General features: G+C 49.4%; 12 protein-coding genes across 12 annotated transcripts; 7 read left to right on the forward strand and 5 right to left on the reverse strand.

Moving 5' to 3' along the window:
• Nucleotides 1-2,563: 2,563 nt before the first annotated feature.
• BDV37DRAFT_293356 (uncharacterized protein) lies at nucleotides 2,564-3,730 on the forward strand (the record flags this gene model as incomplete). Its single annotated transcript, XM_032089387.1, has 1 exon — nucleotides 2,564-3,730. One exon carries the CDS (start codon nucleotides 2,564-2,566, stop codon nucleotides 3,728-3,730), a length of 1,167 nt encoding a protein of 388 aa, XP_031942286.1.
• A 1,270-nt stretch (nucleotides 3,731-5,000) lies between these two features.
• BDV37DRAFT_282207 (uncharacterized protein) lies at nucleotides 5,001-5,633 on the forward strand (the record flags this gene model as incomplete). The annotated part of the gene is made up of 4 exons (XM_032086989.1): nucleotides 5,001-5,184; nucleotides 5,251-5,325; nucleotides 5,389-5,469; nucleotides 5,533-5,633. 4 exons carry the CDS (start codon nucleotides 5,001-5,003, stop codon nucleotides 5,631-5,633), a joined length of 441 nt encoding a protein of 146 aa, XP_031942287.1.
• Nucleotides 5,634-6,569: 936 nt separating this feature from the next.
• On the forward strand, nucleotides 6,570-7,527 carry BDV37DRAFT_246198 (uncharacterized protein). The gene is made up of 2 exons (XM_032081725.1): nucleotides 6,570-7,191; nucleotides 7,265-7,527. The coding sequence occupies exon 1, from the start codon at nucleotides 6,734-6,736 to the stop codon at nucleotides 7,037-7,039; it is 306 nt and encodes a 101-aa protein (XP_031942288.1). The 5' UTR covers nucleotides 6,570-6,733; the 3' UTR covers nucleotides 7,040-7,191; nucleotides 7,265-7,527.
• A 245-nt stretch (nucleotides 7,528-7,772) lies between these two features.
• On the reverse strand, nucleotides 7,773-10,033 carry BDV37DRAFT_246201 (transmembrane amino acid transporter protein-domain-containing protein). Its single transcript, XM_032081726.1, has 5 exons — nucleotides 9,422-10,033; nucleotides 9,105-9,366; nucleotides 8,856-9,047; nucleotides 8,407-8,798; nucleotides 7,773-8,348 (listed from the first exon to the last, which is right to left on the reverse strand). Exons 1-5 carry the CDS (start codon nucleotides 9,551-9,553, stop codon nucleotides 7,926-7,928), a joined length of 1,401 nt encoding a protein of 466 aa, XP_031942289.1. The 5' UTR covers nucleotides 9,554-10,033; the 3' UTR covers nucleotides 7,773-7,925.
• A 2,842-nt stretch (nucleotides 10,034-12,875) lies between these two features.
• BDV37DRAFT_293360 (uncharacterized protein) lies at nucleotides 12,876-13,825 on the reverse strand (the record flags this gene model as incomplete). Its single annotated transcript, XM_032089388.1, has 1 exon — nucleotides 12,876-13,825. The coding sequence occupies exon 1, from the start codon at nucleotides 13,698-13,700 to the stop codon at nucleotides 12,876-12,878; it is 825 nt and encodes a 274-aa protein (XP_031942290.1). The 5' UTR covers nucleotides 13,701-13,825.
• Nucleotides 13,826-17,107: 3,282 nt separating this feature from the next.
• On the forward strand, nucleotides 17,108-17,705 carry BDV37DRAFT_246202 (LITAF-like zinc ribbon domain-containing protein). Its single transcript, XM_032081727.1, has 3 exons — nucleotides 17,108-17,146; nucleotides 17,203-17,470; nucleotides 17,526-17,705. The coding sequence occupies exons 1-3, from the start codon at nucleotides 17,128-17,130 to the stop codon at nucleotides 17,686-17,688; spliced, it is 450 nt and encodes a 149-aa protein (XP_031942291.1). The 5' UTR covers nucleotides 17,108-17,127; the 3' UTR covers nucleotides 17,689-17,705.
• Nucleotides 17,706-18,377: 672 nt separating this feature from the next.
• On the forward strand, nucleotides 18,378-19,910 carry BDV37DRAFT_293362 (uncharacterized protein; the record flags this gene model as incomplete). Its single annotated transcript, XM_032089389.1, has 4 exons — nucleotides 18,378-18,595; nucleotides 18,643-19,189; nucleotides 19,270-19,290; nucleotides 19,356-19,910. The coding sequence occupies 4 exons, from the start codon at nucleotides 18,378-18,380 to the stop codon at nucleotides 19,908-19,910; spliced, it is 1,341 nt and encodes a 446-aa protein (XP_031942292.1).
• Nucleotides 19,911-20,007: 97 nt separating this feature from the next.
• On the reverse strand, nucleotides 20,008-21,783 carry BDV37DRAFT_293363 (purine-cytosine permease family protein; the record flags this gene model as incomplete). The annotated part of the gene is made up of 4 exons (XM_032089390.1): nucleotides 21,482-21,783; nucleotides 21,257-21,430; nucleotides 20,567-21,209; nucleotides 20,008-20,490 (listed from the first exon to the last, which is right to left on the reverse strand). Exons 1-4 carry the CDS (start codon nucleotides 21,652-21,654, stop codon nucleotides 20,008-20,010), a joined length of 1,473 nt encoding a protein of 490 aa, XP_031942293.1. The 5' UTR covers nucleotides 21,655-21,783.
• A 196-nt stretch (nucleotides 21,784-21,979) lies between these two features.
• Nucleotides 21,980-23,170, forward strand: BDV37DRAFT_282213 (uncharacterized protein; the record flags this gene model as incomplete). The annotated part of the gene is made up of 1 exon (XM_032086990.1): nucleotides 21,980-23,170. One exon carries the CDS (start codon nucleotides 21,980-21,982, stop codon nucleotides 23,168-23,170), a length of 1,191 nt encoding a protein of 396 aa, XP_031942294.1.
• Nucleotides 23,171-23,272: 102 nt separating this feature from the next.
• BDV37DRAFT_101129 (EGFR-like transmembrane domain-containing protein) lies at nucleotides 23,273-24,496 on the reverse strand. Its single transcript, XM_032078181.1, has one exon. It carries the CDS (start codon nucleotides 24,201-24,203, stop codon nucleotides 23,376-23,378), a length of 828 nt encoding a protein of 275 aa, XP_031942295.1. The 5' UTR covers nucleotides 24,204-24,496; the 3' UTR covers nucleotides 23,273-23,375.
• On the reverse strand, nucleotides 24,381-25,246 carry BDV37DRAFT_101123 (uncharacterized protein). Its single transcript, XM_032078180.1, has one exon. It carries the CDS (start codon nucleotides 25,039-25,041, stop codon nucleotides 24,559-24,561), a length of 483 nt encoding a protein of 160 aa, XP_031942296.1. The 5' UTR covers nucleotides 25,042-25,246; the 3' UTR covers nucleotides 24,381-24,558.
• Nucleotides 25,247-26,623: 1,377 nt separating this feature from the next.
• BDV37DRAFT_101151 (uncharacterized protein) lies at nucleotides 26,624-27,530 on the forward strand. Its single transcript, XM_032078182.1, has one exon. It carries the CDS (start codon nucleotides 26,697-26,699, stop codon nucleotides 27,387-27,389), a length of 693 nt encoding a protein of 230 aa, XP_031942297.1. The 5' UTR covers nucleotides 26,624-26,696; the 3' UTR covers nucleotides 27,390-27,530.
• Nucleotides 27,531-27,889: the final 359 nt, after the last annotated feature.

Consider the following 27,889-nt stretch of genomic DNA (forward strand, 5'->3'; position numbering starts at 1 on the left):
CACGTAGGATTTGTATCTCACCCTTACTGACAAACAAGTAATTAGAATATAGTCACTAAACGCGTTTAAGTACAATGGCCCTGGAGCATGCATAACACATAAGGCCATTGTGAAAACTCCATGAATATGTAGGATAATAGAATCCAAGATCTACTCCTAAGTACAACGGTTATGACAACACCCAAGGCAAATTTACGCCGCAAAGTGAGATCAGTCTGGAGTCCCTGATTGCTACAAACCTCGACGGAAGTTATCTCTCATGGTGTCAAAATACAGTGGATGGACAAGGAGGCCTCTCCGTGTGGAAAAACTCGGCAATGGGATATACTCTAGGCCAAAGGCATTCGATCCGTTCCTTAAGCTGAAGAGCTATCATATTAGGGAGAAATAGGGCGAATGGACAGCCTTGCGCTGGTTTATACACCAATGACTTTAGAGCATGCCCTGTATTGTTCGCTCTTGATCGCATGAAATGTGCCTCGGCACGAAGAATCCACTTTGTGACAAATAGAACCAGCTCGTCCTCGCACTGTTCCGTAAGCTGGCACACCGTAGCTTACGCACAGACTGGTGCCTAGATTTGATTGATAAATGGAAAGGGTGAGAGAATATACAACACTGAGAGGGAAAGATTGAGATGTTGCATCTGGGAGCCTCAGAGCGTTGGAGAATGCTACCTTTCATTATAGGCAGCCATGGAATTGAGCCTTAACTATCGTGCCAAGAAAGCCATCGTAGATATCCATGAAGCTATAAGGACTCGTATTATTGATCCTTCAATCCCACCTTTCGCCCTTTTTGAGCGCTAGTTAACATAGATTGAGTAAGGGATACCCACATTTCCCAACTGGATAGTCTGGACTAGCCCCCTACCCATCTTATCATTATCGCAACCTTGACAACATATATGCCCGTCACATCTCAGCCACCCCCCTACTGAATCGAAGTTTTCCTCGTGGGTAGACCGCCATTGTCCAATCCACATTCGTATTCGTATGCACTGCCACGAGGTATTTAGGGCTGAAGAAAGGGTTGCGTCTCCGATAGGCCGAACGGCTTCCCGTAAACAGACTTATTTTAAGCTTGGCTCCACCGTTAAGCGTTTGGTGGGGCATACTATTCCGCCCTTGGATATGAATGGGTTCTTGTTTGCTGGTTTGTGAGAAAAAAACAAGCCGCCGAGATTTCCCAGATCTAATACCGAGGAATAATTCTGGGTAACCCCTTAATCTGGCTGTCTGTCGGTGGAGGACATGTTGCACCTTGTTCAATTCCTGCCTGTATGGCAGTGCCCTAACGACAGACGTGCACGCATCGAATTAACCCCAAGATCAAGCAATGATACTCGAACAAGCACCGTTCTAGAAACTAACGCTTTGGTGGAGTAAGGCTGATTCCGCCCAACGGGGAAAATCCGAAACGTCCTGGGAAACGGGGTTCACTGCAACCAAATTTCCTTCTTGATATGAAACAGATCCAAGCCACTAAAACATTGGCTTTCTGGACCATGCTCTGACAACTCAGTCACTCAAGGTGAACTAATCCGCAACAGGCATAAAATACGATCAATCGCGCCGCAGATCCCTGTTTGCTGGGCATTCTACCTGATCCAGTAACGTCCGGTCGGAGATCGAAACTGCTCCATGGTTTTACGTGCCAACTTGGTTCTAGGAGTGCTGCGTATGGGAATCAATCTCAGACATGGCGACATGTCGCCGCCAAACTACGGAATCTGTGTTCCGTTCATGATATATCGCACTAACTACCTTTAGTATGTAAAGTGAGTGGAGCCATTGGACCCCTGGGTGGAATATGGAGGGTAGACTGGTGCCTCTAGCGGTATGCATAGCGCTATGAGTGTGCTAGGCTGCTATCGATCGGAACGGGAGTGTTACAAATAAATCCCATCCTGTGGGTTCTGATCAAAGGAAGGGCGTAGCTCGGTGTCTCTTTCCTCGTTCGAAATGCCGCCGTTCAGGGTTTGGCACCGGGAAGGAAAGTATTTGTCCTGCCACAGTGAACATGCCCTGTGACGGTATTCTGATCCTACCGCTCGTGGGGTACCGGATGATCTCAACCATACTTACACTTGGCACTTTCTATGTAGTTCTAGTGGCCGAGAAAGGTTCTTGGCTGACCATAGGGGTGTGATGATATCCTAACACAAGATTCAATCAATGGCTTTTGTGACTAGAGTGATAGGCCTAACAAATACCCAGTTCTTAGAACAGTTCAGCGATACCCAAAACTGCCGCAGCATGAGGTTACCGTAGCACATGTCCCATAACCCCAGTGCAGCCACCTGGAACCAAACTGGAGCCGGCGATAGTGGATCACGTCACGAAGGCCAAGAAGGCATGTCTCAGAGCAGTGGCCTCGCAATGGGGGTAGACAACCTGGTATCGACTACGCCTCGTGGCGATGCTGGTGTCTCAGAAGTCTCTGAAGCTGCCCTATTACTTCCAATGCCTGCCTTACTATCCCAGAAGCCATATTTATATCAATTCGTCAGAATGGCTCAAAGGATGAAACCAGTAAAGCACAAGTCTATTGTTAGTTAATCATGTCTCCGCTTGCATTTGCCGTGTCCTTTTTCTACCTGTACATCACCGGCTCGGTCTTCTTCGATACAGCGCACTACCTCCTCCACCAGTGGTCCAAGTCGCAATGGCGGTTCCTGCGATGGCTGTCCTGGTGCCATCAATTCCACCACCTCTACTACAATCGCTCCCTGAAGTTCAACAACCGATACCTACGACAGAATGCCTGGATTTCCTTGCCGTTGGAGATGCTCAGCAAGATCCTGGGAAGCGTCGTCGGCTGGTTCATTGCCCGCAACTCCATCACAGATAACAACGGAAGCCCTGACAGCACGCCACTGATCCTAGTATCTGCCTTCGAATTCATAAGGACCATGGTAGTCATTGCCATGAGCGGTCGAGACTCAAACCACATCGCCTTCGACACAGTGCCCAAAGACCGCAGCTGGCTTTTCGTCGGCCCCGAGTTCCACGCCCTACACCACGTTTACCCCGACCGGTACATGGGCTCCATGGTGAAGCTCTTCGACTGGGTAGCCGGTACCGCATACTTCGTCCGCAACAAACGGGTAGCTCTGACCGGCGGGTCCGGTGCATTCGGACGCGCAATCGAGAAGCAACTACAAGCCGAAGGGGTAAAGGACATCCGGAAACTCGGATTCGGCAGGGACTGGACACATGAAGACTTCTCACGCGTCGGCCCGATCCTCGAAGACGCTGATATCCTCATACTGTCACACGGGACCAAGGGGTTAGACGCCATGGACGCCAATTGCAACTCGACGATACGACTCATCGAGCTGTTCCTGGAACAGAATGCAGGACGCGCGAGGAAGACAGTCCCGGAGATATGGTACGTCGGCAGCGAGATCGAGATCCATCCTGCATGGGGCATCCCCGAGATGCAGAGGTATTCGGCGTCCAAGCGTGCGTTTATGCCCTATGCGCGTGCCCTCTACGATGATCCGCGCGTTCTTTACCGACATATTGTACCCGCTGCGTTTGAGTCGCAGATGGGAAAGGCCATTGTGTCGCCGGACTGGGCCGCGCGTGTCGCTATGTGGTGGATTCGGCGTGGTGCCTGCTATGTTCCTGTTACTTATACGGGGCTTGCGTATCTGAACTTCTTCAAGTTTCTTTACCTTGTTCGTCCGGATACGAGCAACGGGTTGAAGGAAAAGTTAGTGTGAGAGTAATGGGCTCGAGGTCACGGGTTAATTGTATATAGTTCTTGTTCGTGTTAATATTTCTTGGTTATATCGGAAAGGAGTCTTGGCTTGTATATTATGCTTTGAAGAAGTGAATTCCAGATAAATCGGGATATTGAGTTCTAGGTTTCCGAGATTCAGAACGAGCGAAGTTCTCGTGTAGAGCGACGCTACACACGTAATGAAGGCCTTGTTTTCAGAACAGGGGCTCGATTGCCCATGCTCTGCCCGGGTATGCCGATAGATCTAGTTTGATCTTCCTCTTTGGGCCAGATATCATATACTAGTTCCGTCCCTTGCATTCGATCATCGGATGTTTGTCGATCATCATACATCTTGTTCTTGATAGTCATGATACACCCCCACGGCGACCCTCATGTTGTTAATGCATATTGGATATCACACGGGCATTTATAATCTGGTCAACAGTGATATCTGGATAGCTACGAGATTTATCCCCAACGTCCAATATCTCCAATGAATTGATTTATGAGTCCCACACACTGACGGATGCGTGTGGTTGGATTTGACAATATTAGATCTTGTAATGTAGGGAGGTAACTATAGACTAAGCTTTTGAGTTAGCCGTAGTATGATACACCTTCATATAAGCGATTTAGAGAGTGGTTGCTGCATTCTGAATACACTAAGACCAACCTGCACCATGACGTGATCGATGAAGATCGCCATGCTAGCGAGGTGATACATCTAAAGCGCGGATGCGACTACTCCGACTTCCCGAAACGTGACAATGTTCTTGATGTGTCTAAACATGTCAAGCTATAATGACCATCTCATGTTTATACCGAGGCATTGAGCGAGTACGATGAGAGGTCCTACTACTGAGTCTCAATAAGCAGTGTACGCGTAGCAGAATGTGACGCTCGCATGTGAGATATACACAACGCACAACAACCACAGTATAAAGCGTAGATTAAGCTTCAGGGACACACGCAAGGCCCGGCAGATCATCTCAAAAAAATAAAGGACACTATCGGCAACCTGCAGATGTGATCCATGTATCGTGCGCCGATCAACCCCTGAGACCAGATCCATGGTCGACCAAGCCCGTCAATCGACACAAGCAGACTAAATTGATGCATTCACTTAGAGCTATAAGAACCTTCACAAAACCCCAGAAAGACGATTCATCAAGCGACCATCCTCTTCTGCAACTCTAACCAGCGTCAAACCGCCATTTCTCAAAAACTCTACATTTCCACCTGCTACTCAGTGTCTAAAACATCACACTATGCGTTACTCAGCCATCGTTTCTATCGTGGCCTTCGGGCTGGCCTCTTTCTCTACCGCGGCACCGGTAGACCCGACAGCCCAGGGTACGGGGAAAGTGGGAGATATTGCAAATCCGTTTGGGGGGGTTACAGGTGGCCTCCCAGCTGCCCTGAAAGGTCTCTTCCCAGATAGCCTCCAAGGTGGTGGCAAGTATTCTCTATACCCTACTTGCAGTCAGCCAGACGGCGACTAACACTCAGTTCATAAAGGCGAGCAAAAGCCTGGTGCCGCACCGGGTGCAGAAGGCGTGCTAGGTGGTCTGAGAGGTGCTCTCGCAGGTGGCGGTAAGAGTTCTCTATACCCTACTTGCAGTGAGGGAAACGGCGGCTAACACTCGCTTCATAAAGGCGGGCAAAAGCCTGGTGCCGCATCGGGTAAACGTGGCGTGCTAGGTGGCCTGCCAGTTGATCTTCCAGCCGGTCTTCCAGGTGGCGGCAAGTATTTCTCTGCACTCTGTAACCGAGACAGCGGCTAACACTCACTTCATAAAGGCGAGCAAAACCCTGGTGGTGCATCGGGTGGAGGTGGCGGCGAAGGCTCCTCCAAAAGAGATATTCCTCTGCCCGTCGGCGAAGGCGTGTCCGCGGAGTAGCGGACCTCGGAAACGGTTGCAAAGAATACAGAGGCAGACGTCAGAATCTGGGAGAGAGCTATCAGGGTCTAAGCAACTGCAGGATCACGGCGGCATCGAAGAAAGGTAACCTGATATTTCTGACGCCGGTCTCGACCGAGGGTGTTGCGCCACCACATCCGTGGATAGCATTCTGGTGCATGTATTGTCTAGTATTTTCTCTTCACATAGTGTACTTCTTGAATCGTGAATAAAGCTTAGCTCTACGACTCTTCTTTGTTACCGACTGGTATATAGCTTGCTTTGCCCTAGGCTAGGGATATCCAAGCATCTATCCATATGTTGTGGCTTCTAGAGCTCTATCGGCCTGCCTGGGCCACTCCAGAATAAGTATATCGGACATCATTGTAATAAAAGAAGGCGCATGCTCTCAGGCACATCACCGGAGCTGTACATACCGACATACGCTCCTGTGGAAGGCTGAGTATTAATGGAACCTTTCTTGATTAATACCAACTGACGACTTACTCTGTCGGTAGTTTCCCATTTACACAGCATGAAGCGGATATATATTCGCATGGCATGCAGTCTTCATGTAAGGAATATAATTTCATGAAACAACGCGACGCTATGCATGGCCAGGCATAATTCTGCGGGCATTGGAAGTGTTCTCTCTGTACGATCTGACAAGGAACCCATAGGCAGTCATGCTACATTCGCTATAAGTTCCTTATCATGCCTCCTGGAAAGACATCTATGTTGCAATAATATTGGTCGTTTCTATGGTTGGTTTACGCCATACCCATCCGTCGTTGCCTGGCAGTCTCTAGACACTAGCCACTTACTTGGGGATCTATATAACGTTTTGTTTGATGAAGAATGAGCTTTGGCAGAATGCCCCATGGTCAGGTAGGACCCTTCCATCAAGCACATTGTGTTATTGACTATGTGAAATACATATTGTCGGGGTTGCCATCTTGGGACTATAAAACATGAAACAGGTACTAATTTTGCACAACACAAATAATATTTGATATCCAATCCTCACATCATTCCCAACGGTACAGAGTCAACATGGATCATTGCCCGACTGAATGTAGATAGTTTTGATATAGTATAACATGGAACCTGACCAACCGTCGCAGCAAACGCTGCCTTTTAAAACAATAGCCACTACAACGAGCAACTCCTGGTGGCCATGCAATGTGCCAGTTGGCAAGAAAGCACCTGTAGTACACAAGTCTCAGGCGGCATATCCGACGGTGATTAGCACTTGGCAGGTTTATGTGCGTGCATCTCCGAGCCTGTCTGTATTATATGGCGGAGACGACGAACTTTTGCGGACAACATCGCCAGACGATCAAATGTCCCCCCCTACCCAAATAACCATTCCATCAAACGGGGGCAACGCCCGACACACAACATGACAAACATCTGGCTGATCCAAGATTTGACCTCAGTTTTGCGCCCTCGGGCAGATGTAGGTGTGTGTCTGTGTTGAACATAGAGGCATCGTCATGTGGTCTAGCAGTTTTGGATGCGCAAAGCATGCTCATAGTTCTCGCCACCGGAGGCACGACTAGTTAAGACGGGTGAGTTAGAACATGATACTCACGATAGTTTCAAAAACAGCGGTATGTAGTCGCTCTCACCAATGGCTTCTCAATCCGAGTGAGCTTCGCTAAGGCGTCGTCACCATCTGGATGACGCGATGGAATAAGGGTGGCGGCCTCGTGGCGCCTGTTAAGACAGGACTTTGTTTCGATTGGGGCGAGAAAGCGGCCCGTTGGGCAGAGTGCTCATGGTGAGCTCGCCAGGCTCTGTCATCAGAGCGATGCCCTTCGCACACTGGACGATGCCTCAAAATGGTGGTGGCAATTAGGCCACGCAGCTAAGAGCTGCTAGCATTACGAAGGCCAGATCGTGGCATAGTTACTGTAGGAAAGGGGAAAGGAGAGAGACGATGAAGGATAGAAAAGGAGGAAAGGTAGAAAGCAGAAGAAAGAAACAAACAAACAAACGACTGGTCATGTGCAGCTTCCATGGAGGTTGCCTGGGGCAGTCCATTGGCTGCCTGAATACCACCATGGCGACATTGATTCTAGTAATGTTTATAGCATTGAACAACTAAAGATATGGGATATTATTGAACTTTGAAATATTTACATTCATCTATGTGGCCATCTATATATCGATATATCTAGATATCTCTATACCAAATCCAGCTTCAGTCACTTCTAAGTTGTATAGACGTCTTGAAGTAGCCACCCCCAGTGTAACGCAGAGCACTGGTTTCATATTAAACGTTGAATCTTAGACCGAATTGGAGTTATCGGCGCAGGACCAGGCTGCGGAGCCACCGGACTTTTTATAACTGTCCATGATGGAAACAACCGATCCGTACGTACCCCCGATCATCAAGAAGGTGCCGGATAGAATGACAAAGACGCTCCAGCAGACCATAAGAATCCACCTGGGCGATTTGCTGACCTTGCCCTTGCTCCAGTTATCATATAGCCACATGCAGCCCATAGGTTGGAAGGACATCAGAGTGCCCAGGAGGGCACCAACCAGGGACACCAAGTCATTGAACACGGGAATAGCACTGGCAATAATATATGCGATGATCGCGATACCCGACGTGCAGCTGAGCCAGGTCACCCAGTGGATCATAGTGTTCGCAGTCAGGTGCCTCGAGCCTTGCAAGATGCGGATGAAGATATACTTGGCGGGTAACTGGGAACATGTTAGTAAATCAAGACTCTCTCAACCCTTTCCCTTCATAGTAGCTTACATGGATGACAAGCAGTGTGGTCATCAGGAGACCTGGTAGCGCAAAGCCATAGCTGACCTTCTTGACAGTCGGACCAGCGGAGCCCAAGGCTGGTGAAGAAACATAGGTTCCACAGTAATAGTATACAACGATACCAATGGTAATGTAGACCACCGTAACCACGGACTGGCAAATAACAAGGGACCGGGTATAATGGCGGGGCTCGCGCATCTCGGAGACGATTGAGAAGAAGGCCGGGGTACCTGCGTAGGCAAAGACGATCGAGGAGATAGCTGTGATGGCTTCGGAAAAGGTCGGGCTGCCCACGAGCTTGTAGTCAGAGACCCAAACGCCTCCCTGTGGCGCTGCCGATGGGCGCTCCTGGAGTCCGACAGCAACTGTGACGATGAGGACTGTTGGGTAATGTTAGAAATGATTCATGTGGAGCACCTGGACGGAATCACTCTTACTCGATGTAATAATACCGAACAATCCCACCCACGCGATCCAGCTGATGCGACCTAGGGTTTGAATGCTAGCAAGCAGGAAGCCTGCAATAGCGGCTACCGCCACGAAGATGGCCGTGCAAGCGCCGTGGGTGGAGACTGCATTGAGGGAGATGGAGATCCCAAGCATTCCAGAGCCAGCCACAAAAATCCAGTCTAATCGATAGTTAGAACGGCCCGAGTCCTTCACCTTTTATTCAAAGAGAAACTCACAAAGGCAGAATGCCCCGCCAAAAAAAACCCGGCCGGGATACCCAAACATGAGTGCCCCAGTATCATCAATCCCGTAGACCTCCCGGTGTGCCAGCTTAAAGACACCCACAATATAGTCGGACCATGTTGTAATCGCGGCAATGGCGCACAGGACGATGACTCCCGGGATCATACCGAGGGCATCGAAGGCTAACGGTATCGAAAGAACTCCCAGACCGATCTGGGTCTTCATCATGAGAGCGGTGGTTCCCAGCCATCCTACCTAATCAACTGGTTAGTTCACGAAGGTATGGCATGGAATGTTGAGGTGCGCAAACATTGCGATAATTCGGACCCTCTTCGGTGATCTCTCCAAAGACGGCATCCTCATCGACACCCTGACCCTTTTCGGTATACTCGATGTGGTAGGGTTCGGAGGCTAAGATCTCGTCTTGCTTTTTCTCAGACATAGCTAAGACTTGTGGCGGCAACTGTGAAAGGGTAAATCAATTTTAGTGTGCAACTGAACCCCCGACAGGTGTTGCGTGAGGACTATTTATATCCCTCGGACCTAGGTGTCCTTTTTGAAGCGCGAAGTTGCAACGCCAAGTCTCTTACAGCGACAGATTGCAGGAAAGTTAAATTGCCACTGCCAGAAACCGCGCCTTCGATCGTCCCAGGGGACGCGTGAACTCTCGACCACACGAGAGCGGAACGCCAAAACCCTAAACCCCAAACCCGCCGCTTAAGCTTCCGCAGAGTCTACTGTCTCATCCCAATAAACCCGCCCTGGAAACATAATCAATCAGGCAGTCTCCGCAAGTCATGTCATGGAGTGAGGCGGGTGGAGAACTGGGCAGGCACATTAGCTGTATTTAGACTCGTGGAGCCAACAGCATGCGGGGCAAGAGCCTGCAATGATACGACGGGCATGGAGTTCGTGGGCGAGGAATGGTTACCACCCTGGGCTATCTTCGAGATGGCAAGTCAGACTCTCAGGAGAGTGGGCGACGGAGAGATGGCCTGATGTCTCCTGGCCGAGAGGATGGGGCGTTTCCGACTAGGGTAGAGTTAAAAGTCTCAGAGTAGTATCCAGTGGCGAAGATCCCCCAGACAAACCGGACCGGTGCTTGCGGGGAACCCCACGAATAGTACCATACGACGACCCCGGCTGGGCGACCGGAGCCATCATATCTTCCGTAGAAACAAATACCCTACCCGGTAACAGTTGACCTGCCGAGTCAAATCATTGGAGATGATGGTACGGCCGCAGAAGGCCACATTGCGAGAAATTGCCACAGGACTGTGTACAATGTACGCATTGAGACGAAGACGCCGCAGTCTCAAAAGTCTAGCCCTCGACTGGTTGCTTCCAGAAATTCCCTGGTATGCATCCCTTGCAGGCCCAGAACCTTAACGAGTAACACTTGGGATGACAACCATTGGTCTTAACCATAGATCCAACATCTCGAGTGCCACTTGGCAATGCTATCAGGGTCTCTTGTATGCATGGCATTCCTCTCCCACCGACTTTTCGTGCAGGTTTAAGTTTTCTAATGGTACATTAAGTTCTACTTTGTTTAAGCCTGCCGGTCGGCCGGCTAGGCCTGGCTAACCACCGCCACTGATTATGCAACTCTAATTAACAGATCGGGCTGACTTTTCCACGGGGAATGGCTGGTCTTAGGAGGCAGACACTGGGCAACGACGGGATCGCTCCCGAGAATTGGCATCCCCTAAAACCAATGTGGAAAGACATACGATGCCATACAAGAACCTGCTTACATCATCTTTATGCGCACAAGTCGCCTCCTAGAAAGCGATGCTGTGTACGAAGTAGTGAAACTAACTCCTTTCGAGTAGTTCCAGGACTCTTATTTCTGCCTTAGATGGCTATTAGATTTGAACATCACATGTCTGACGACATATTATGAGAACCATCTGCCTCCACGCCTCTCCTGCGAGAGTCAAATACCACTGTAACCAGTTGCCCCTTTCGTACTAGTAGCTTCACTGCAATAGCTTCGGTTGGTTGGGGGAAGGGTCAGGGTCATCTTTATCATACGTCATGTGTCAAACCAGAAGAATATCAGACCTCCACAGACATGTAGTGGATCCACTCGTAGCTGTAGCCAAAAGAAATGACGTCGGCCAGCGTCGAGGTAGCTCAGGTCGTAGCTACACAATAAAGCAGTGAGTGATTGTTAGGTGGGGCGATGTTGGAGGAGAATGTTGGGAACACTCCGCAACTTGTGGGTAATTTCAGTTGTGGGGTAGAGACTGGAGAGGTCTGAGGCCCATTCTCCACTTCAATCTCGAGCTCTCTGACATGTGGAGGAATCTACACCGGTGTGAACAAGTCTCTATATTGTGACCCTTCCACGTAGCCATACCCGAACAGGCATCTCCGGGCCTCCGGCTCCCTGTCGATATTAGTGCGTTTCAGGCTAAATTCGGAATCATTTTAGCTGACATCGATAATATTGTACGTAATATCACACAACGAAATGTAACATGTGTCGACATGGACATTAATGTTTGCAGTCAAAGCACAGACAATGGTAGGCATGTTTTTAGGTAGAGCCCTCTATTGTAGTAATTCGTCCGTTCCTTAGCGACAGACTCAACCAATTTTCACCACCACACGCGTGCTCGACAATCAATGGTTGGTCACGAATATATCGCTCAGGTATCGGATTTCAACCCAATCCATGTCAAATCGTAAGGCGAGATGCAGGAAGCAACAAAAAGCGGGGTATCTCTTGATTGTCGTATCCTCTGGTGCACTTGATTGAACCGCTGTGCTTTTCAGATACCCAAGATGAAGTCATCTAAGGATAGTGAGGTATATCTCAGCATCCGTCAAGAGTTCGGGACCCCTTCCGAGCAGTGTCGTCGGAAGCGCTGCCGATGACTTTAAGGTTGCTCGATCTCAGCCTCTGTTGCGATATTGCATGTTTGCCGTTCGTGGCGTTTTAGAAGGATTTTAGTCCAGCGAGCACTTCGGATTAATGTCCTTTTGCCTCGCACCTGCATTACCCGATCTATCTTGGAAGGTTTGCCAAGCGGCCTTGGTACACTGACTTCTTCATACTATCATCTAGGTTCCGAATCCTAACGAGTGGTGAACATTTTACTATAATCACGCCAACAGCGACCTACTGATCCATGCCCAAAGAGAAGCCACGGTCGCCTTCTGACAAACCATCAGCAAACACCATTTGGAAGTCTCTATTAGCACGGGTATCAATAATAGTCCACGGCTAGTGTCGGCAATCGTATTAACGGGCGAGGCACTCTCCTCGGGCGTTCACCTCACGTCTATGGACGCCACTATCGCCATTGACTCTTCCGCTAGGACTGACTGGAAATGAAGACACATTACGGTAGCATAGTACGCTATGATGAAAAGGGTAGTCCTACTGTTATCGTGAAACCTGGGGAAGCCACCTGGATGTGCAGCGATACTCAATGTCCCGTGATTCAAATTTCGATTCGAACTTACATGACGTACCCATAACGCTGCCGACATTGTGATGAACAACTACTACTGATCAATAGTGCAGGAAAGAATACCTCGATTGAATACCCAACCGTCGCGTGGGGGACTCCTGTATTGATTCGTTATTTGGTGGCGCCAGTCATGACGCACTTACTAGGGGGTCTGTGCTCTATCTTGCGAGAGACAAATAACTGACTGTACTACGAACATCGAAGGCATGGGGCGACCTTTATTCTAGACATTAATTTTTGCAAGTTTTCTAATATACAGACCACATAAAAAAGAATCCCCTAGGTGAAAGTCGACATCGTGCAGTTCGTCCCCCAAGTAGGCGGGTCGGACCTAGGCGGGTGCACGATGGAGACCAGCATGCTCAGAACGGCGAACTCGAGCTTCAGCTTTATGCTGTAGATTGTCGCCTTGAGAATGATCTGCGTGAAATAGAATCCCAGATACTCGAGGATCACCAGAGCGATATCCATAACAATGGCCATGATGTTGATAATCACGAGCTCGTACAGAATCTTGTGTCGCCGCTTATCTTCGTCGGGACTCAGTCGAATCATGCCCATGGTATACCAGATATATATCACGGAAATGGAGGTCTCCTGCACGGCAAACCAAGTTACCTGGATGCGTTCCATTGCCTCGAACCCGTCCACCCATCCGAGCGACTGCGGCACGTAGCTCGAGCCCACGTTCAACACAGTCGTTGGCACGGCGATCGTGAAGAAACTCCATATTATCAACCAGCGGACGAAGGCAAGCACCAGTTTATTCTGTGACACCAAATGTAATCGCGAGTAAAGCACCACTGACTGGTTGGGGACCATCATCCAAAACCCCACATTCGACAACAGCATGCTGAGCCATAACGGTATGAGATCGAAGAACTGCAAGACCGGTCCGATGGTCGAGGGGATCACACCAAGTACGGCGGATGTCATCAACGCCCAGAAATATAAAGTGTTATACCGGTGGAAGCTCAGCGGGATAATGACGGTCAGCTCGAGGGCATTGTAGAGGGCGATGGAAATAAATACGACAAAGCTGACTCCTAGAGCGCCGTGGCCGGGCCCCGAGCCAAAGATCGTGCTCGGCTCCGTATGGGACATGCTGCGATGGGGATAGACGGGGTGACAGACATCCCGGAAGGCATTGTGGGTGTCGAACGCATCCAAGGCGTCTCATCAGGGCAGGGGAGAACAGGGATCCAATGGCAGGATATATAGCAGTATCAATCGTGGTTCCAGCCGCTTGAGCCAAGTAAACCTTCCTGGGGAAATCGTCACGAGGCCATTTCCCCAGAAAACCTAGATTTCTTACGCCACTCATCTGTAGCCAATAAAGAATGCCTCTCAAGAGGCCGTGCCAATATTCTGGGTTCCTCGACTGTTAGATAAGGTTATCAACGAGCTTCGAAGGGGAACATTACTCGACGAAACTCTCAACGCTGTGGTCCGGAGAGTGTCACTCCACTGCGCCGGCGATCCAGAAGGACGGCAACATCGAATAACTCAGTGAACAATGTTGCGAGGATATGTAATTTCTGATGGCAGATGGCCCAGCTGCCCCTTATTAACTAGGGAGCTACTTCAGTGACTTCATTACACTACTGGCTTTTTGTATGGACAACAACTCCACGAAAACAGCGCAGTCGATGAGAGAGTCTTTGGCGACGAGTAGCATCAATGCTAGGCACCCACATCCTAAATTCTTCATGATCAAACCTTGATACCCTATTCAAAGAGAATTTTAGAATTTCTTGTTATATCTGACTAGAAGAAAACAAACAATTGCGATTATCGGCTTGTTAGTCTATCAACATATAATCGTACTCTCTACTCCATCCGGGAAAGCATACTAGAACCCTAATTGCTTATTTCTCAGATCCTCCGTGTTGTTTTGTGCCATGAAATGCTATTAAAATTTGTCTAGATGCAACAACTTCTCGTCTAAGATCTAGCCGAAGTATGTCTTGTCGATTCCTGATCATCCTTCGGAATTTGCGACAGGAATACCTTAAATATTTGAGTGGACTTGATTGAAGGGTGAATTTCCGTTATGTATGGCCCTCAACTATAAAGCCAGCCGCTGCCGCCAGATTCCTGGCATTTTACGAAATGGTTTGCCAAAGAAATTGAATATCTCACAGTATCCATTGTATAATTTGACAAACAACTACCCTGACAAAACGTTTGGCTGAAACTTGAGGTGGTCCTGATATTCTCTATATTCTAGAGTATCTCGTATTTTATTAATGAATAATAAAAAGTCAGTTCTATAGGACTATAGTTATAGTAATTTCACTGTTTACCCAAGGAGCAACCCGGGAAATCATTACGCTATCTACCATCGATAGAGCATTGTTGGACAACAGATAACACATCGCGTTGGCTACAGAGAGAAAGAAGAAAATTGAACATTGAAGAGATCATGCATTCTTTATGCCATTTTCACAGAGGTTTGTTCACCGACTTGGATACAAACCGTATAGAGCCACGCCCATTCCAAGAGGAGAGGGTCTGGATACAATTAAGGCATTCTCGCCCAGGCCAAAATAGATACCTCGTGTATTTTCTTGGAATTGGGTAACAGACAATTCGAGGAACCTTGTATACGTTGAATACCTTTCTATAGACTTTGGTAACCGAAGAATGCTACACTGTGGTTTTGGTCTCCTTGTTCAAGCAATCTATATATAGGCCGGTTAGTGGATCATCCTGATGTGTACCTCTCAGTGAAGAGTCGCATCTCCTATCCGTGCAGGTTCCACATGTTCATAGGCTTACCTGATATCTTGCTCTCTTAGTATTCCTGGAATAGTGGCCCCCTAACGTTACCGACGAACTGTCAAGGAGCGCAAGATGCCGTTGCTCCTATCATTCGAATCTGAATTACAATCCAACATCGCTACATAGAATATGGGCAGATCTACTACAGCGGGCAGGTATAGTTAGCAGTCGATTCACATTGCCTATTTCAGACCTGTCACTAGTAGATATCCAGTGAGCAGTAGTCTTGTTTCGGAACTATCTCAATGCTACTTACCAAATACAGATGAGTTTAGAGTCGAGGCATGAACCCCTATTATGAAACTCAGCCCTAAGAAATGATCTAGACCCCAACGGCAATCCTTCGTCCGGTATGGTATAAAATCCACGAGGCCTCCGGGGCGAATCCGCTGAGAGACTATGGCTGGTTTTGGCAATCTTGACAAAGGAGTACCATGGCACTAGCATGTCCCAGACAATCCTTTATACTGCCCCACATATAACGACTTCTAGTAATGGGGAAGCCGGAAAATCCGATAAAGCTCAAAGAAGCTCTTTGTTTACTGTATGTATATACATACATACTTTCTATTCCAACTCACCCGTAATTTATGAAGTTGGGAACGAGTAGAGCTGGATCTTATCGGGACAGCTCTACTAGAAACAGGAAGCCAGAACCTACGTTTCCTTTACTGGTCGAACATTGGGTTGCCTGATGGGAAACCTTTTGAGGTTCTTATGACAAAAATAGGGGTCTCAACCATTGGGCCGATGTGCGCCAAGCTTCCCTCCGCATATAGTTAAATTGAGCTGCATCGTGACTCCGAACATATGACAACGTTTTACTGCTGGAGAAATCTGCATGCAATATTGTTCTCTGTGGCGCCTTTTTAAGCACATCACAGTCTCCTGTGCCCTCCGAAGGAGTTAATATCTGAATTCATCTCGCGAGAATATGGCGTGGGTGCTGTGCAACTGCGCCCCATGAAGAGCGTTACCTGTCAAGGTATGGTGGAAAGATGAGTCAGGAAAGAGGATGAGCCAGACCCACACTGAAGAAGATCGTGCCCGGGGGCCAAAAAGAAAGGGGCAGCCCATCCTCCTTGGGAATCGTTTGATCCTGGCCTCTGAGGGTTTCTGCTAATGCAGGAAAACTCGTATTAGAACCAACACGAGTCTCTTCCAAATAGGAGAATATTCGCCTGGGCCAGAAGTGACTGGCTCCAAAAGCAAAATCAAATTTACGTTCTGACCACTTGTCAAACAACATGCTTGGTCTTCGTATTTCACGAGAAAAATCTCAAAAGGGAGGAGATCAGCCCCAGAGAGGACTGTGTAAAATGGATACTTCGTACAGCCTCAGCCAAGCCGTTCAAGTCCCAAGTCTAATCACCCGCACCCACAAGGCACACCTTGCTTGAGCCTCGTAAAATTCCGCGCCCATCTCTGACAGTTCACTTCTGGTGACTATCAGTGGAGTCCACCATCCCCTCTGAATGGTCCACATGCGAGGCTGCGTTCGTGATAGGAAATTACCCTGCGCCCGAACCATGTCCGATTGGGCTTCTGGAAATAGTATCGATCTGGAGGGATTGCGGCTTTGACCATGTGAGATTGAAGGGTTGCAGGATCGTGGTGGGAATGAACTTCGATATAAGTACACAAGTAGTCCGCTAGGTCTTGCAAATTGTTCTCGTTCTCTCCTATACTGCCCCGTTACACCCAAAGTGCCTAGAGAACCTAACCGTTGTTACTGTCATTATTAACCATGGAGAAAGTACCACCCAGTATGTTGATATTTCTACCCCCGGTGTCAACTTTATACTAACGCAGGTCATGACAGCTCCCGTCCCGGTCTACGACCAACACCCCGAATTTTACCCTCCCCAGCCAACCGCTCCTCAAAATGCACACGTCCAGTCTCCAGTACACGATCCCAACGTGATGGTGGCACCGCAGCCATATTACCATCCTCCCGCCGGTCACCCAAGTGGATACAACTCTGCAACTCCGTTGCATGCTCTACAGCGCGGCCCTACCCCGGTGGATTGCCCAGTCTGCGGAGTCCGCGAGATGACCAGAACCGAGGCAGAGTCAGGAAACACAACACAGTACGTATAATGGTTTCAAGAGCCTGGGAGTATGATGAAAGCTAACGAGGAATAGTGGTTGGGCTGCCCTTATTTGCTGCTGCTTCTGTCTGGGATGCATCCCATACCTGATGTCCTCTCTGAAAGACTACAACCATTACTGCGGCCAGTGTGGCACGATGTTGGCTACATGGCATAACAGTGGAAGAGTGGAGGTGCATCAGAACACCAGACAATGAGGTTGGCTTGGCTTGTGTTTTGTTTTGATTTCATATCTGCGGTCGGCGTTCGAGGGATGTATTTCGCGGTTGATACCATATTTATATCAGGAAGAGAGCATATGCTATGCGAATAATAATATTAAGAATGATCACGGTACTAATCTGATCCACTGTCAGCTACAAGACACTCCGAGGATTCATTTGTAGGTCTTTTCTGATGTATCTTTCATGAAAAGTAGCGATCGGAAAAGATCACCAAGCCAAGGCTTTACTTATCTTATCAGTGGTCACGATAAGATTTGACGCCATTTCCCCATATCATGGCGAGCCTTTCTACACAGAATCACCTCCTTGACTGCATGCGAATGTACGTCTCGTACTATTGACGCAAGCCCAATGCCTCCAGATCGAGGTCGCGCTTCTCGGGCATGCGTTTCCTGCCGGAAACAGAAGACCAGATGCTACGAATCAGGGACTGGCGGGCGACCGTGTCTGCGATGCGAACGCCTTCAGCAGAGATGTTCATTTGAGCATCAGCCAACTCCTTCACGGGAGGATACTGCTTCCCATACTACTAGTGTAGACGCGAGGTAGCTTCATCGCCGAAGGTTTTGGAGACGGTGTCATTAATATCATGCAGAATAGAGCAACTCGAAAGAACAGTTGGGGCGCTATTAGAGCGCTTGGGAGAAGACTCGTCTAGTATCATGACCCCGGCCATCGAGCGCTCTAATAACCCGAGAGATATATTGCACGAGAGTGCAGCGAATCCAGCAACCAAGTCAGATTATCCCTCGGCTCCACCTGTCATGGTCATCCGTGATCTAGCCTCGGATATCGGGGTAAGATCACCAGACGCCAGCTCACACGAATCAGTACTAGATGGCCTTATATCGGCCGATCTGTCACTCAATCTCATCACTATGTACGCTACAGGGACCCCCTATGCTGCGGTAAATCTGACAGACAAAGCTTCCTAGAGCATTACGGTCGATGGGTTCTCTTCGATCCAGAAACCGATCCCAAGATCTTACTTGGTAGGGTTAATCGATCACCACTGCTATTCTCCGCTTGCTGTCTGATCGCTGTCCGACATACAACGGAAAGCCTGGCGACTACTCTCGCCCCGAAGCTCTATCAGAGTGCTCGATCGTTGGTCTCGACCGCATTACTTGTTTCCCCGCAGCCGATAGAGTTCTTCCAAGCTGCCATCGTCCTTTCATTATGGTCCACCACGGTGGGCCAAGTTCCGCTGAGCATCGACAGTTGGCTGCTAAGCGGATTCGCCTTGCAACATTGCCAATCCAGCCCTTTGTTCGACGCAGTCAACACAGCTAATGCGCACACGGAACTCACGAAAACAACCCTCGATAACTGGTGTATCTGGAACCATCTGTGTCTCGCGCATCTGCAGTATTGCGTCGGCACAAGCAGAAAGTCCATGCTGCAAGCCTCGCAGATACCGAAATGCCGAGCGATAGTAGGCTCCGATCATGCCACGAATTATGAACTGCGGATGGTGGCTGAGATTCACCTTTACTGGACACTGTACGAGCACACATCGAGTGAATCAATAGACCTCTTGAAATCCATGGCTAGTCTACAGGACTGGAAAAAGGAGTGGCAATTCATGCTCGGTATGATCCATCCATCTGCGAACCAACATCTCACATACACTGACCGAGGCAGAACAACCCCGCGCGCAATTCCTGCTGATGGGCTTCCATTTCGCTCATCTTCTCCTATACGATCAATGTTTGAAAAGTAAAACTGCGCGAGCCCGCGAATCGGTCATTTCTGAAATGATCCGCCATTCAACAGCCATCATTCGACTTGCGATCGACACCGCGGACGACCGTACGCGCCATCTAACCGACCACATCTACCACATGATCACGTTCGCTGCCATTATCATCTGCAGGCTACTGAGCGCATACGAGGACCAACTAATACAGATATACAACCTAGACGAACTGGACTCATTGATACTCAGTCTCGTAACCTGGATGCAGACCATCGGTCTCCCTTGCCACGCAGCGCATACACTCGGTCACGTCATTGGGAAGGTTCATCAGAAACTACGCCCAGCGGTCGTTCCCCAGCCACTGGCTACAGAACAAAGTGAAGCGTTTTTCGGACAGGACTTGGCAGGCTATTTCCCCGAGTTCTTAGGCGTTGAGACAACAGAAGACGGAAACTGGGATTTACTGCCTAGTTGGGGATTTTCAAGCCCTCCATAGTCTGTACCATTCATTACAGGCGAACCAAATATACCATTCATACTATATATATGTACTGTCCTAAATAACCCCGTGAACGCTTAGTCAATAAAGTAGCTCACATCCCACAAACCCGTCTCTCAGCCCATCTCAGCCCCAAAAACATTATCCCCGAAAATGCCCCCGTCAGCTCATGGCCCACGTTCGCCCCGGACCCAATCAACCCAGCAATGGGCCCGACATACCATGCCACCTTCATCCCAAGTGCAGCGCCCACGAACCCAGCCCCAAAGGCCCCAATAGCCGACCACCCGAAATGCATCTTCGCAGGATCGTCCCAGGCGTCCAGGTCGTAGCTCTGCCACCCGCGACGGAAGACAAGGTGTTCCTCTGCGACAATAACGATGTGGATGACGGTCCAATAGCCGATGACGCTTAAGAAGGTCTGTAGGGTGTCCTTGAAAAACTGGGCGGCACAACAGCCCACAACCAGGGAGACGATGAAACCGAACGTAACGAGGGCGATGCGAGGGATGCGGAGGGCCCAGGGACCGAAGTTCTGGGCGTGGAGGGCGAAGGAATAGTTGTTTGGGATATTGTTCTGGTAGGTTGAGTTAGAATCAGCTTGATACTTCTGGATGTTGTTGTAGTTGGGATATATGAGCAGAGGTGTATACCGGGATCGAACTCAACGCCGCAAGAACCATAAGGAACTTTCCAAATCCACCAGCTGGCTCGAGGGCCATCTTCAAGAGTCCGCCTACGCCTGCGCTTGCGTATGCGGCTTTCCATTCTGGGTTATGTACAGTGCCGCTGAATAACGCGGCGCCGAGAGTTTGGACCAGCACCGAGGGAATGAAGATACCGATGTATGTAGCGCCGAATATCCTCGCCCGGGATGTGTTTATCGGCATACGGACGTTGTAGTCTGCGGCACAGTTGACCCATGAGACAGAGAAGGAGAAAATAATGGCCATGAAAGATAATATGGCAGCGGCTCTGTCCTGGCTGCTTTTGAATTCCTTGGGCTCGGCGCTGCTGAACTGCGATGCGCCTGTGCCGGCCGTTACGCACCAGACTATCAGCGGTGGGATCCAGATGAAGGTGTCGATTTTGTGGATCCAGTTGATTCCTAGGACACAGACTATCCAGACTACTGTGCAGATGATGATTACTCCTGCCCAGGTGGGACAGCGCCCGTCGGAGAGGGCGTTGAGAACAGCAGCACCAGAGATGGAGTTGATGGCGTTCCAGCCTGTGGTGGCGACCATGGAAAAGACCACTACAAGGAGATTACCCCAGTAGCCAAATGAATATCGCCTAGTTTGTGTTAGCTATCTTCCAGCATGCAGATAGATAGGCCATACGAGAAGGTCGTCATGCGGAGCCCCGTGAGTCCGAATGCCGCAGTCCATGCTGGGAGCAGGTCGCTGATGAGGTTAACGACGAGAATGACGATGAAGCTATCCCAGAACTTAAGACCCATAGGTCCTCCAAGAGCTCCAGTGGTAAGCGTGGCTACAGCCATGTTCGCACTCAGCCTGATTCTGTCAGCAAGATTCGGGATTGCGAACTGGGTAGTGAAGCCATACCAGAAAGTGCAGGCGTTCCAGAAATGGGTTACATTTTCCTGTCGTTGATCCGGCGTAACACGCTCAATACCACCTTTCTCAATAGAAAGGGCTTGTATCCATGTTGAGTTGGTCTTCTCGTCGCCATCTATGCTCACTGAAGACTTGCAGTGTGTATCTGAGATTTGTTCCATGTTGATCAGCACCAAACAACCCCAACAATCTTTTGGGCAAAATACTCACCTTCCAGCTACTTCATCCCCCAGTTATATCTGAGATCACGCATATCGCTCATATCACCAGACACCGCGGCATCCCGATAACACGATAATAGCCAAATTGACGCCATATCAGTTACGTAGATCGAGGCTATCTTACCGCGGCATCCCGCGGCATGCCGGTCGACCAGTCAAGATCCACAAAAGGTTTGCTATATATACCCCAAAATCCCAAATGAAGGACACAAGACACCAACCACACATAATTCTGACTTTCCGATACCGAATATTAGTTAAACAAATGGAACAACACACCCTCCGCCGTCGTGGGTTGGGCCTGCGCGGCACCGACCCCAAAGTCTCCCCAGGCTACATCCTCTACACACCCCTAACATCCCGCACCGCGCACCTCATCTCGACAACCGGAGAAGAAGTCCACAAATGGACGCTTCCCTACCGCGCAGGCCGACATTCCAGACTCCTTCCGGACGGTAACCTCGCCTACAACGGGGCGCATCCCGACGCCCCAAACCTCTTCCCCATGTGGGCGAAATACCGCGGCGGCGCAATGATCCAAGTATCGCCGTCTGGTGAAATCCTGCGAGAATACCGCGATCCAAAAGCCCATCATGATCAACACCATCTGCCAGATGGGAAGCTCCTCTACACCACCTTGGAAGCTTTGACGCCTGAAGAGGCGGCGAGAGTACAGGGAGGGATTACGGGCAGTGAAGCGCCCGGTGGAATTGTCTACGGCGATTGCATCAAGCTAGTGGAGCCGTGGTCGAGCTCGAATCGATCCTCCTCGGAGGACTTCGAGGGCGATGGAAAAGGAGGCGCAAAGCTGCTTTGGTCTTGGCGCGCGATCGATCATCTTGACCCCGAGCTGTTCCGTATGCATCAGGACTATCCGCGCGAGCATTGGCCGTTGATCAATAGTGTTTCATTTGACTCGGATGGGAATATCATTGCCTCGATGCGAAACACGTCTTCGGTGGTTGTTATCAGCCGCGAGACTGGTGAAGTGCTCTGGCATCTGACCCAGCCGGTGGTGAACCAGCAGCATTGTGCGCATGAGCTTCCGTCGGGTGACCTCTTGATTTTTGATAATGGGGTCTTTCGACCGGGGATCTCGGTGCCGTTTACTCGGGCTATTGTGGTGGCGCGGAAGACGAAGGAGATCGTTTGGGAATACAAGGATCCGAGTACCGGCGGTATTGGGCTGTTCACACCATTCATGGGCTCTGCGCAGAAACTGCGGAATGGTAATGTGGTGCTCTGTGAGGCGGCGACTGGAAGGATTCTTGAGGTTACTGAGGCTGGAGAGTTGGTGTGGGAGTTTGTGGTACCGCAGTTGAGTGATTACACCGCTGTTCTTGGGGAGCGTGAGCTGGAGGAGATGAGCAAGATGGGTTTTGCGTATGAGAGCAATGCTATATTTAGAGCGTACAAGTATCTACCCGAGGAGGTGCCGTGGCTGAAGGGGGAATGAGACGGCGACCTTGATTATAAAGTGATTCCTTGCAGCCAGAAATAGAAATGTCATCTCATGATTGAACGCAAAATTCAAATTGGTATCATATAGGGAAGTTATGGATTATTTAACAAAAACGGTGCATATAGCTGAGATAGGCCGTGAAAGGATCACCAGGTTGATAGTACCCGAAGACCATTCCCTCATACTACCCTAAGCTTCATCAAGGGCGTTTAACGGTGCTCGTTCCATCCATCTCCGCCAAGGCAGTGGTGTTACCCATTTCGACCAGCTGGCGGCTATTGCTCAATTCCGCGCCCACCTTCTCCCCAGGTAGCTCCGCAGTCTTATGCCCGGCGACAGGATAACCATATGGAGACACCGAGGACACTTGCGTCTGTGTTTCCGACATGGCTGGTTTCGACGGATCCACGGCCTCGGGCAAGGGTCGCTCCTCTGGACCAGGAGCTGGTGTGCTATTGGTCGCAGCCAGAGCAGCAGCGTTGCGCTTTCGACGACCCCAAAAGAAGAACAATGCAGCGAGTATTGCAACGCCGGCAACGGCGCCAATCACGATGCCTGCAATTGCACCACCCGATAGCGAGGAACTCGGGGGTTCATCATCTCCAGGTTGAGTTGTTTCAGTCGCAACCGCACTCGTGCTCGCAGAAGAGGTGGTAGTCGTTGTGGATGAAGTGCTCGATGTGGATGTCGCCATACCGTTCGCGCTAATGTCAGCAGGCGGCATCACATAGACGTTAAATGCAGAAAGATTCCGCGATGCAATTTGTTTCCACCTCCGACCCTCGCACGTCTTTCCAATCTGTGTCTGGCATGTTGGCTCATCCCAGAATTTCAGGCACCATTCGCCTTCCGGGTTGAATGAGAACTCCTGGCCTTTCTCGTGATAAATCCTGGTACAGTTTTGTATCGAGTCACCGTCGACTATTTGGGCACCGGTATCATTTCGCCAGGTTAACGTCCATGCGTTCGCGCTGGAGACAAGGGTAAGTGTGAAGTATGCTAGGGCGAATATCGACAGACGAGCCATGCTTATAACCAAGAAGTCGGTTCCCTGGGTCCTGGCGAGTAAATTTCTGACGGCAGATTAGTGGGGTTGGTTCGGGGATAAGTATTACACGACTGCACTGTCATGATGCCCTGCGCAGGGGCCAGGCCTCGCCAGTACAGGCCGCCGAGATGCGTGAAGAATGTTTACACGGCACATGGTGTGGATAATCTTTACTCAAACTGGAGTCCCCAGAAACCTGACGGCCTCTCAAATGCGGGCATACTAGCACTCATGCAGATAGAGCGATTATTATCACAAGGCTAGAAATCGTTGCGAGGTTAACCGTGGTAACATTCGGAGACGGGAAGAGCCTCCATCAGGGCACGATCTCCGATTATTGGCTTGCGACTGGAGCCCGAGGCCACCCTTCGTACGTTCTGGTAGGTGTTTTGTCCGGTTTGCTGTCATACAAGAACCTTGGCCCTACGATTGGCATTGGCAGAGGGGCTGATTGGTCGCTAATCTGCCGAATACGAGGGAATCGATGCAAGGTGGATATTAGTCCGTCAATTAGGTCAAGGTTAAGGGGAATTGGGTGGATTGAGTCAGGAGGTTCCGTCAAGGTTGGCACTAGGATGGGGAAATGAATGTGTCTATCAGAGGGGAGAGTGGGAACAAAACTCCCAGCGCCAAGAGGTCCACGCTCTTGAAAAGTTTCAATGCCGCAGTTGAAGCTGAAGTTGAAATGCTGGCATGTGGCCGAATTAGGATCTGCACACATGACTAACCGCTTCCATGCTTCACGTGCATCAATACCCAAACAGGAAGGCACAGGCATAAAGCCCTGAGCCCTGAGAAGCATATGCATTTCTATCATCGAACAAACGAACTGGTCGATTAGACATTCCCGAGGCTGTGTCTCGAGTCTCTTAGCAAACTGGCATTGTTGGGCGATGAGCTAACGTAGCATTTTCTACGTCAATGACGTCACTATATCATGCATTGACAGCCACAATTGGGTTTGAAGGGGACATTAGGAACCGCCCTGTTATATATAAGGCTTGAAACTCTCGACTATCAACCATCCACTCATGCAGTAAGCCCCCTCTCCAGACCTCATTTCTTTATGACACGATCCATGGGTATTGTTCCAGTGGTGACGCCAGCGGGAGCGACGGGACCGAAGTTTACCAAGTCCTTGCTCTCGAAGATTCAACGCTAATCTTACTATTGAATGACGTGTGAGAGACTGGTGTCATTAATTTGGTGTTGAAGGGTTGCACTTGTTCGCCTCGTGTGGAGCTCCAAAGTCCAGGCGGGTGGTCAATATATACCACCAGGTGGGGTGAGCGGATAGCCCGAAGGGGCCAAGGTAGATCAACTCTAAGGCTATTTGATTTGTGGGGAAGTGGCAGGATATACTATGATAGTAGTCAAGCAGTCACTGTTTCTCGGAAATAACCTTCGATGAACATATCACAAGCTTCGAGCAGGCAGGGTGCAATTCGCCAATGGCCTTGCAGGATGAACACCACAAACTGTAAAATAAAGTATAACCCTGGAAAACCCATCAACAGTTTCAGTCGATGAGGTTGCATGAACTCGTCTCTTCCACGTCATTCTCATCGCAGCTTCCGCGGCTCCCGACATGTGCAATAGGTCTCATCCTATATGCCCCAATTCACGTCTCTCGTATCTCTAACCTCTCGCTAGTGTGCTTGACACTTCGTTGGTTTCCTAGGACCTTTTTTGACGGGATACAGACCATTTATCTGTCGTGCTTTAAGGGGCACTTATTCCCCGCCAACTTCGTAAGCACCACGAATTCTATCCCCAGAACGGTGGAGAGAACTAACAAGGAGTTAGACGATGCCCGCAATTCAAGCCCTAACCCCCCATATCCGGCATGAGATTGTTAAACGCAGCAACTGGGCTTCGGAAAATCCGGGTGTCATCCTAGTCTTCTGTATCGTCTTCATCGTGGGCGTGGGCATCGTTTCTCTATTCGCCTATCGACTTTGGATGAAACGGAAAGCGAAGAAGCAGTCCTTCGAGGTGCAGGAACGGAAGTAACCGACCGCATAGTGAAATAAATAATAAAGGAATAGGTCCTAGCCAATCTGGCATTGGCAATACCCACCTGTTTATCTGCGGACATGACCCGGCTGAAGACTCATGGTGGATGATAAATATTGGGTGGATGAGGCTTACAGTACATGGCATTTCCTTTGTTTTCTACGAGTATATCTGATACGATTATAATCATATTTTGGAAGCTTCTCCTCAGCATATCTACGACACAAATGGAATAGAACTATTTGTGGTTCAAAACTTGGATTTGCGCCGATACGAGCCGTCATGAGACCATTTCCTTGGCATACTTAATATAGCCACTGCTGCGTTTCATTCATTGGTGCAATACGAAATTGTGGCACCGATTGATATCAACGTCTCATAGCTCAACAATACTTAATTCTCTTTTTTCCTCACCACCTTTCCACCTCATCACTGAGTTCCCCTACAGTAGGCAAGATGCCCAGTCTTCTTTATGTATCCTCCGTTCTATTAGCCACGTCCTCTGCGACAGTGACTTATCTCTATATCTTCCACCGTTCTCTCGGGAACCGAATTCATCACGAGTTTCACCACAGCAAACTCCCTGAATCCGTTTCTACAGTCGTATCGCTTCCCCCAGAGGTCTCTCATGGAGAATGTCGCGCATTCTATGACCATGCTTCCCGTCGTATTGCGCGCAAATTACTTCCGGCGCAAAAGCTAGAAGACCTATTCACACTGCTGCTACGTCGCAACATGACAGCCTTCTCTCGTTTTCCACAAGCCTGGATACTGCGGTTGAATGCCGCACCTGCAGATCGTATAACCTTCCATGCATCTCATATTCGATCACTCCAGTTCAAAGAAGGCGATCTTGTTTGTGGGTTTTACCGTGTCCAAGAACGGACCCCCAACAAAGCCGTGCTTGAGTTGCTATTCGAAGGGGAGGTTAGCGGACGATTGGTCATTCGGTTCTGGGAAGAAAGCGACGACGTAGTATTCTGCACGGAGACAATCATGTGGACAAGGAAGGTAAACCCCGGACAAAGAAAGAGGGTCATCGTGCCACTGGAGAATCCAGTGCTGAGGTTTCTCCATGAAATGGCAGCATGGTGGTTGATTGATTCTGGTGTCACATATCTGCAGGATCTCAAGGAGACCACAAGTTGATTGAGGAACGATCCTGTTGAGTCAAGAGGTTTCTGTGGTTGCTGTTTCTTTGAGAGTATCAAAGCTTCTTAACAAAAAGGCTAAGGACAATTAATTGTTATGGGGAATATTTTCTTTATATCTTTGTTCCCATGCCTCTCTGCTTTCCCAATGAGCGCTATTGTTGACCAAAGGTATATAACACCTACCACAAGCGATTATATTGATTTCTCCCATGCATACCTCAGTTACCGTCCCTCTCTGCTTGCTTGTATAGTGTCTACATTATCACACGGACTGCCATGTGCTTGTGTACATTCCACCACTACCCCTGCGGGCACATTGCATCGTTCACCTATGAGAGTTGTATCGATAGAACCACCTTTCTGCGCACAAATATCAACCCACTTACCCATCGGAACGTCAAAAAGCTCGACCTGATAAATGCAAGGCGTCCTCATCGTTGTTTCAAGTGTGAGCGGAGCCTGAGAGACGCATCATCCGCCAGCAGCAACCAGTCG

The sequence above is a fragment of the Aspergillus pseudonomiae genome (genome assembly GCF_009193645.1).
Source record: "Aspergillus pseudonomiae strain CBS 119388 unplaced genomic scaffold BDV37scaffold_26, whole genome shotgun sequence".
In the NCBI taxonomy this organism is placed as follows: domain Eukaryota; kingdom Fungi; phylum Ascomycota; class Eurotiomycetes; order Eurotiales; family Aspergillaceae; genus Aspergillus; species Aspergillus pseudonomiae.

Bases quoted from the DNA above. Each gene is read 5' to 3' on its own strand.
- BDV37DRAFT_246198 (XM_032081725.1), top strand. From the start codon at position 6,734: ATGGAACCTGACCAACCGTCGCAGCAAACGCTGCCTTTTAAAACAATA.
- BDV37DRAFT_246201 (XM_032081726.1), bottom strand. From the start codon at position 9,553: ATGTCTGAGAAAAAGCAAGACGAGATCTTAGCCTCCGAACCCTACCAC. The intron at 9,367-9,421 runs GTTTGCGCACCT...CCAGTTGATTAG, and splicing joins AGGGTCCGAATTATCGCAAT to GTAGGATGGCTGGGAACCAC. The intron at 8,349-8,406 runs GTAAGCTACTAT...ACATGTTCCCAG, and splicing joins CCACACTGCTTGTCATCCAT to TTACCCGCCAAGTATATCTT.
- BDV37DRAFT_246202 (XM_032081727.1), top strand. The intron at 17,471-17,525 runs GTACGTATAATG...AACGAGGAATAG, and splicing joins GAGTCAGGAAACACAACACA to TGGTTGGGCTGCCCTTATTT.
- BDV37DRAFT_101129 (XM_032078181.1), bottom strand. From the start codon at position 24,203: ATGGCTCGTCTGTCGATATTCGCCCTAGCATACTTCACACTTACCCTT.
- BDV37DRAFT_101123 (XM_032078180.1), bottom strand. From the start codon at position 25,041: ATGATAGAAATGCATATGCTTCTCAGGGCTCAGGGCTTTATGCCTGTG.
- BDV37DRAFT_101151 (XM_032078182.1), top strand. From the start codon at position 26,697: ATGCCCAGTCTTCTTTATGTATCCTCCGTTCTATTAGCCACGTCCTCT.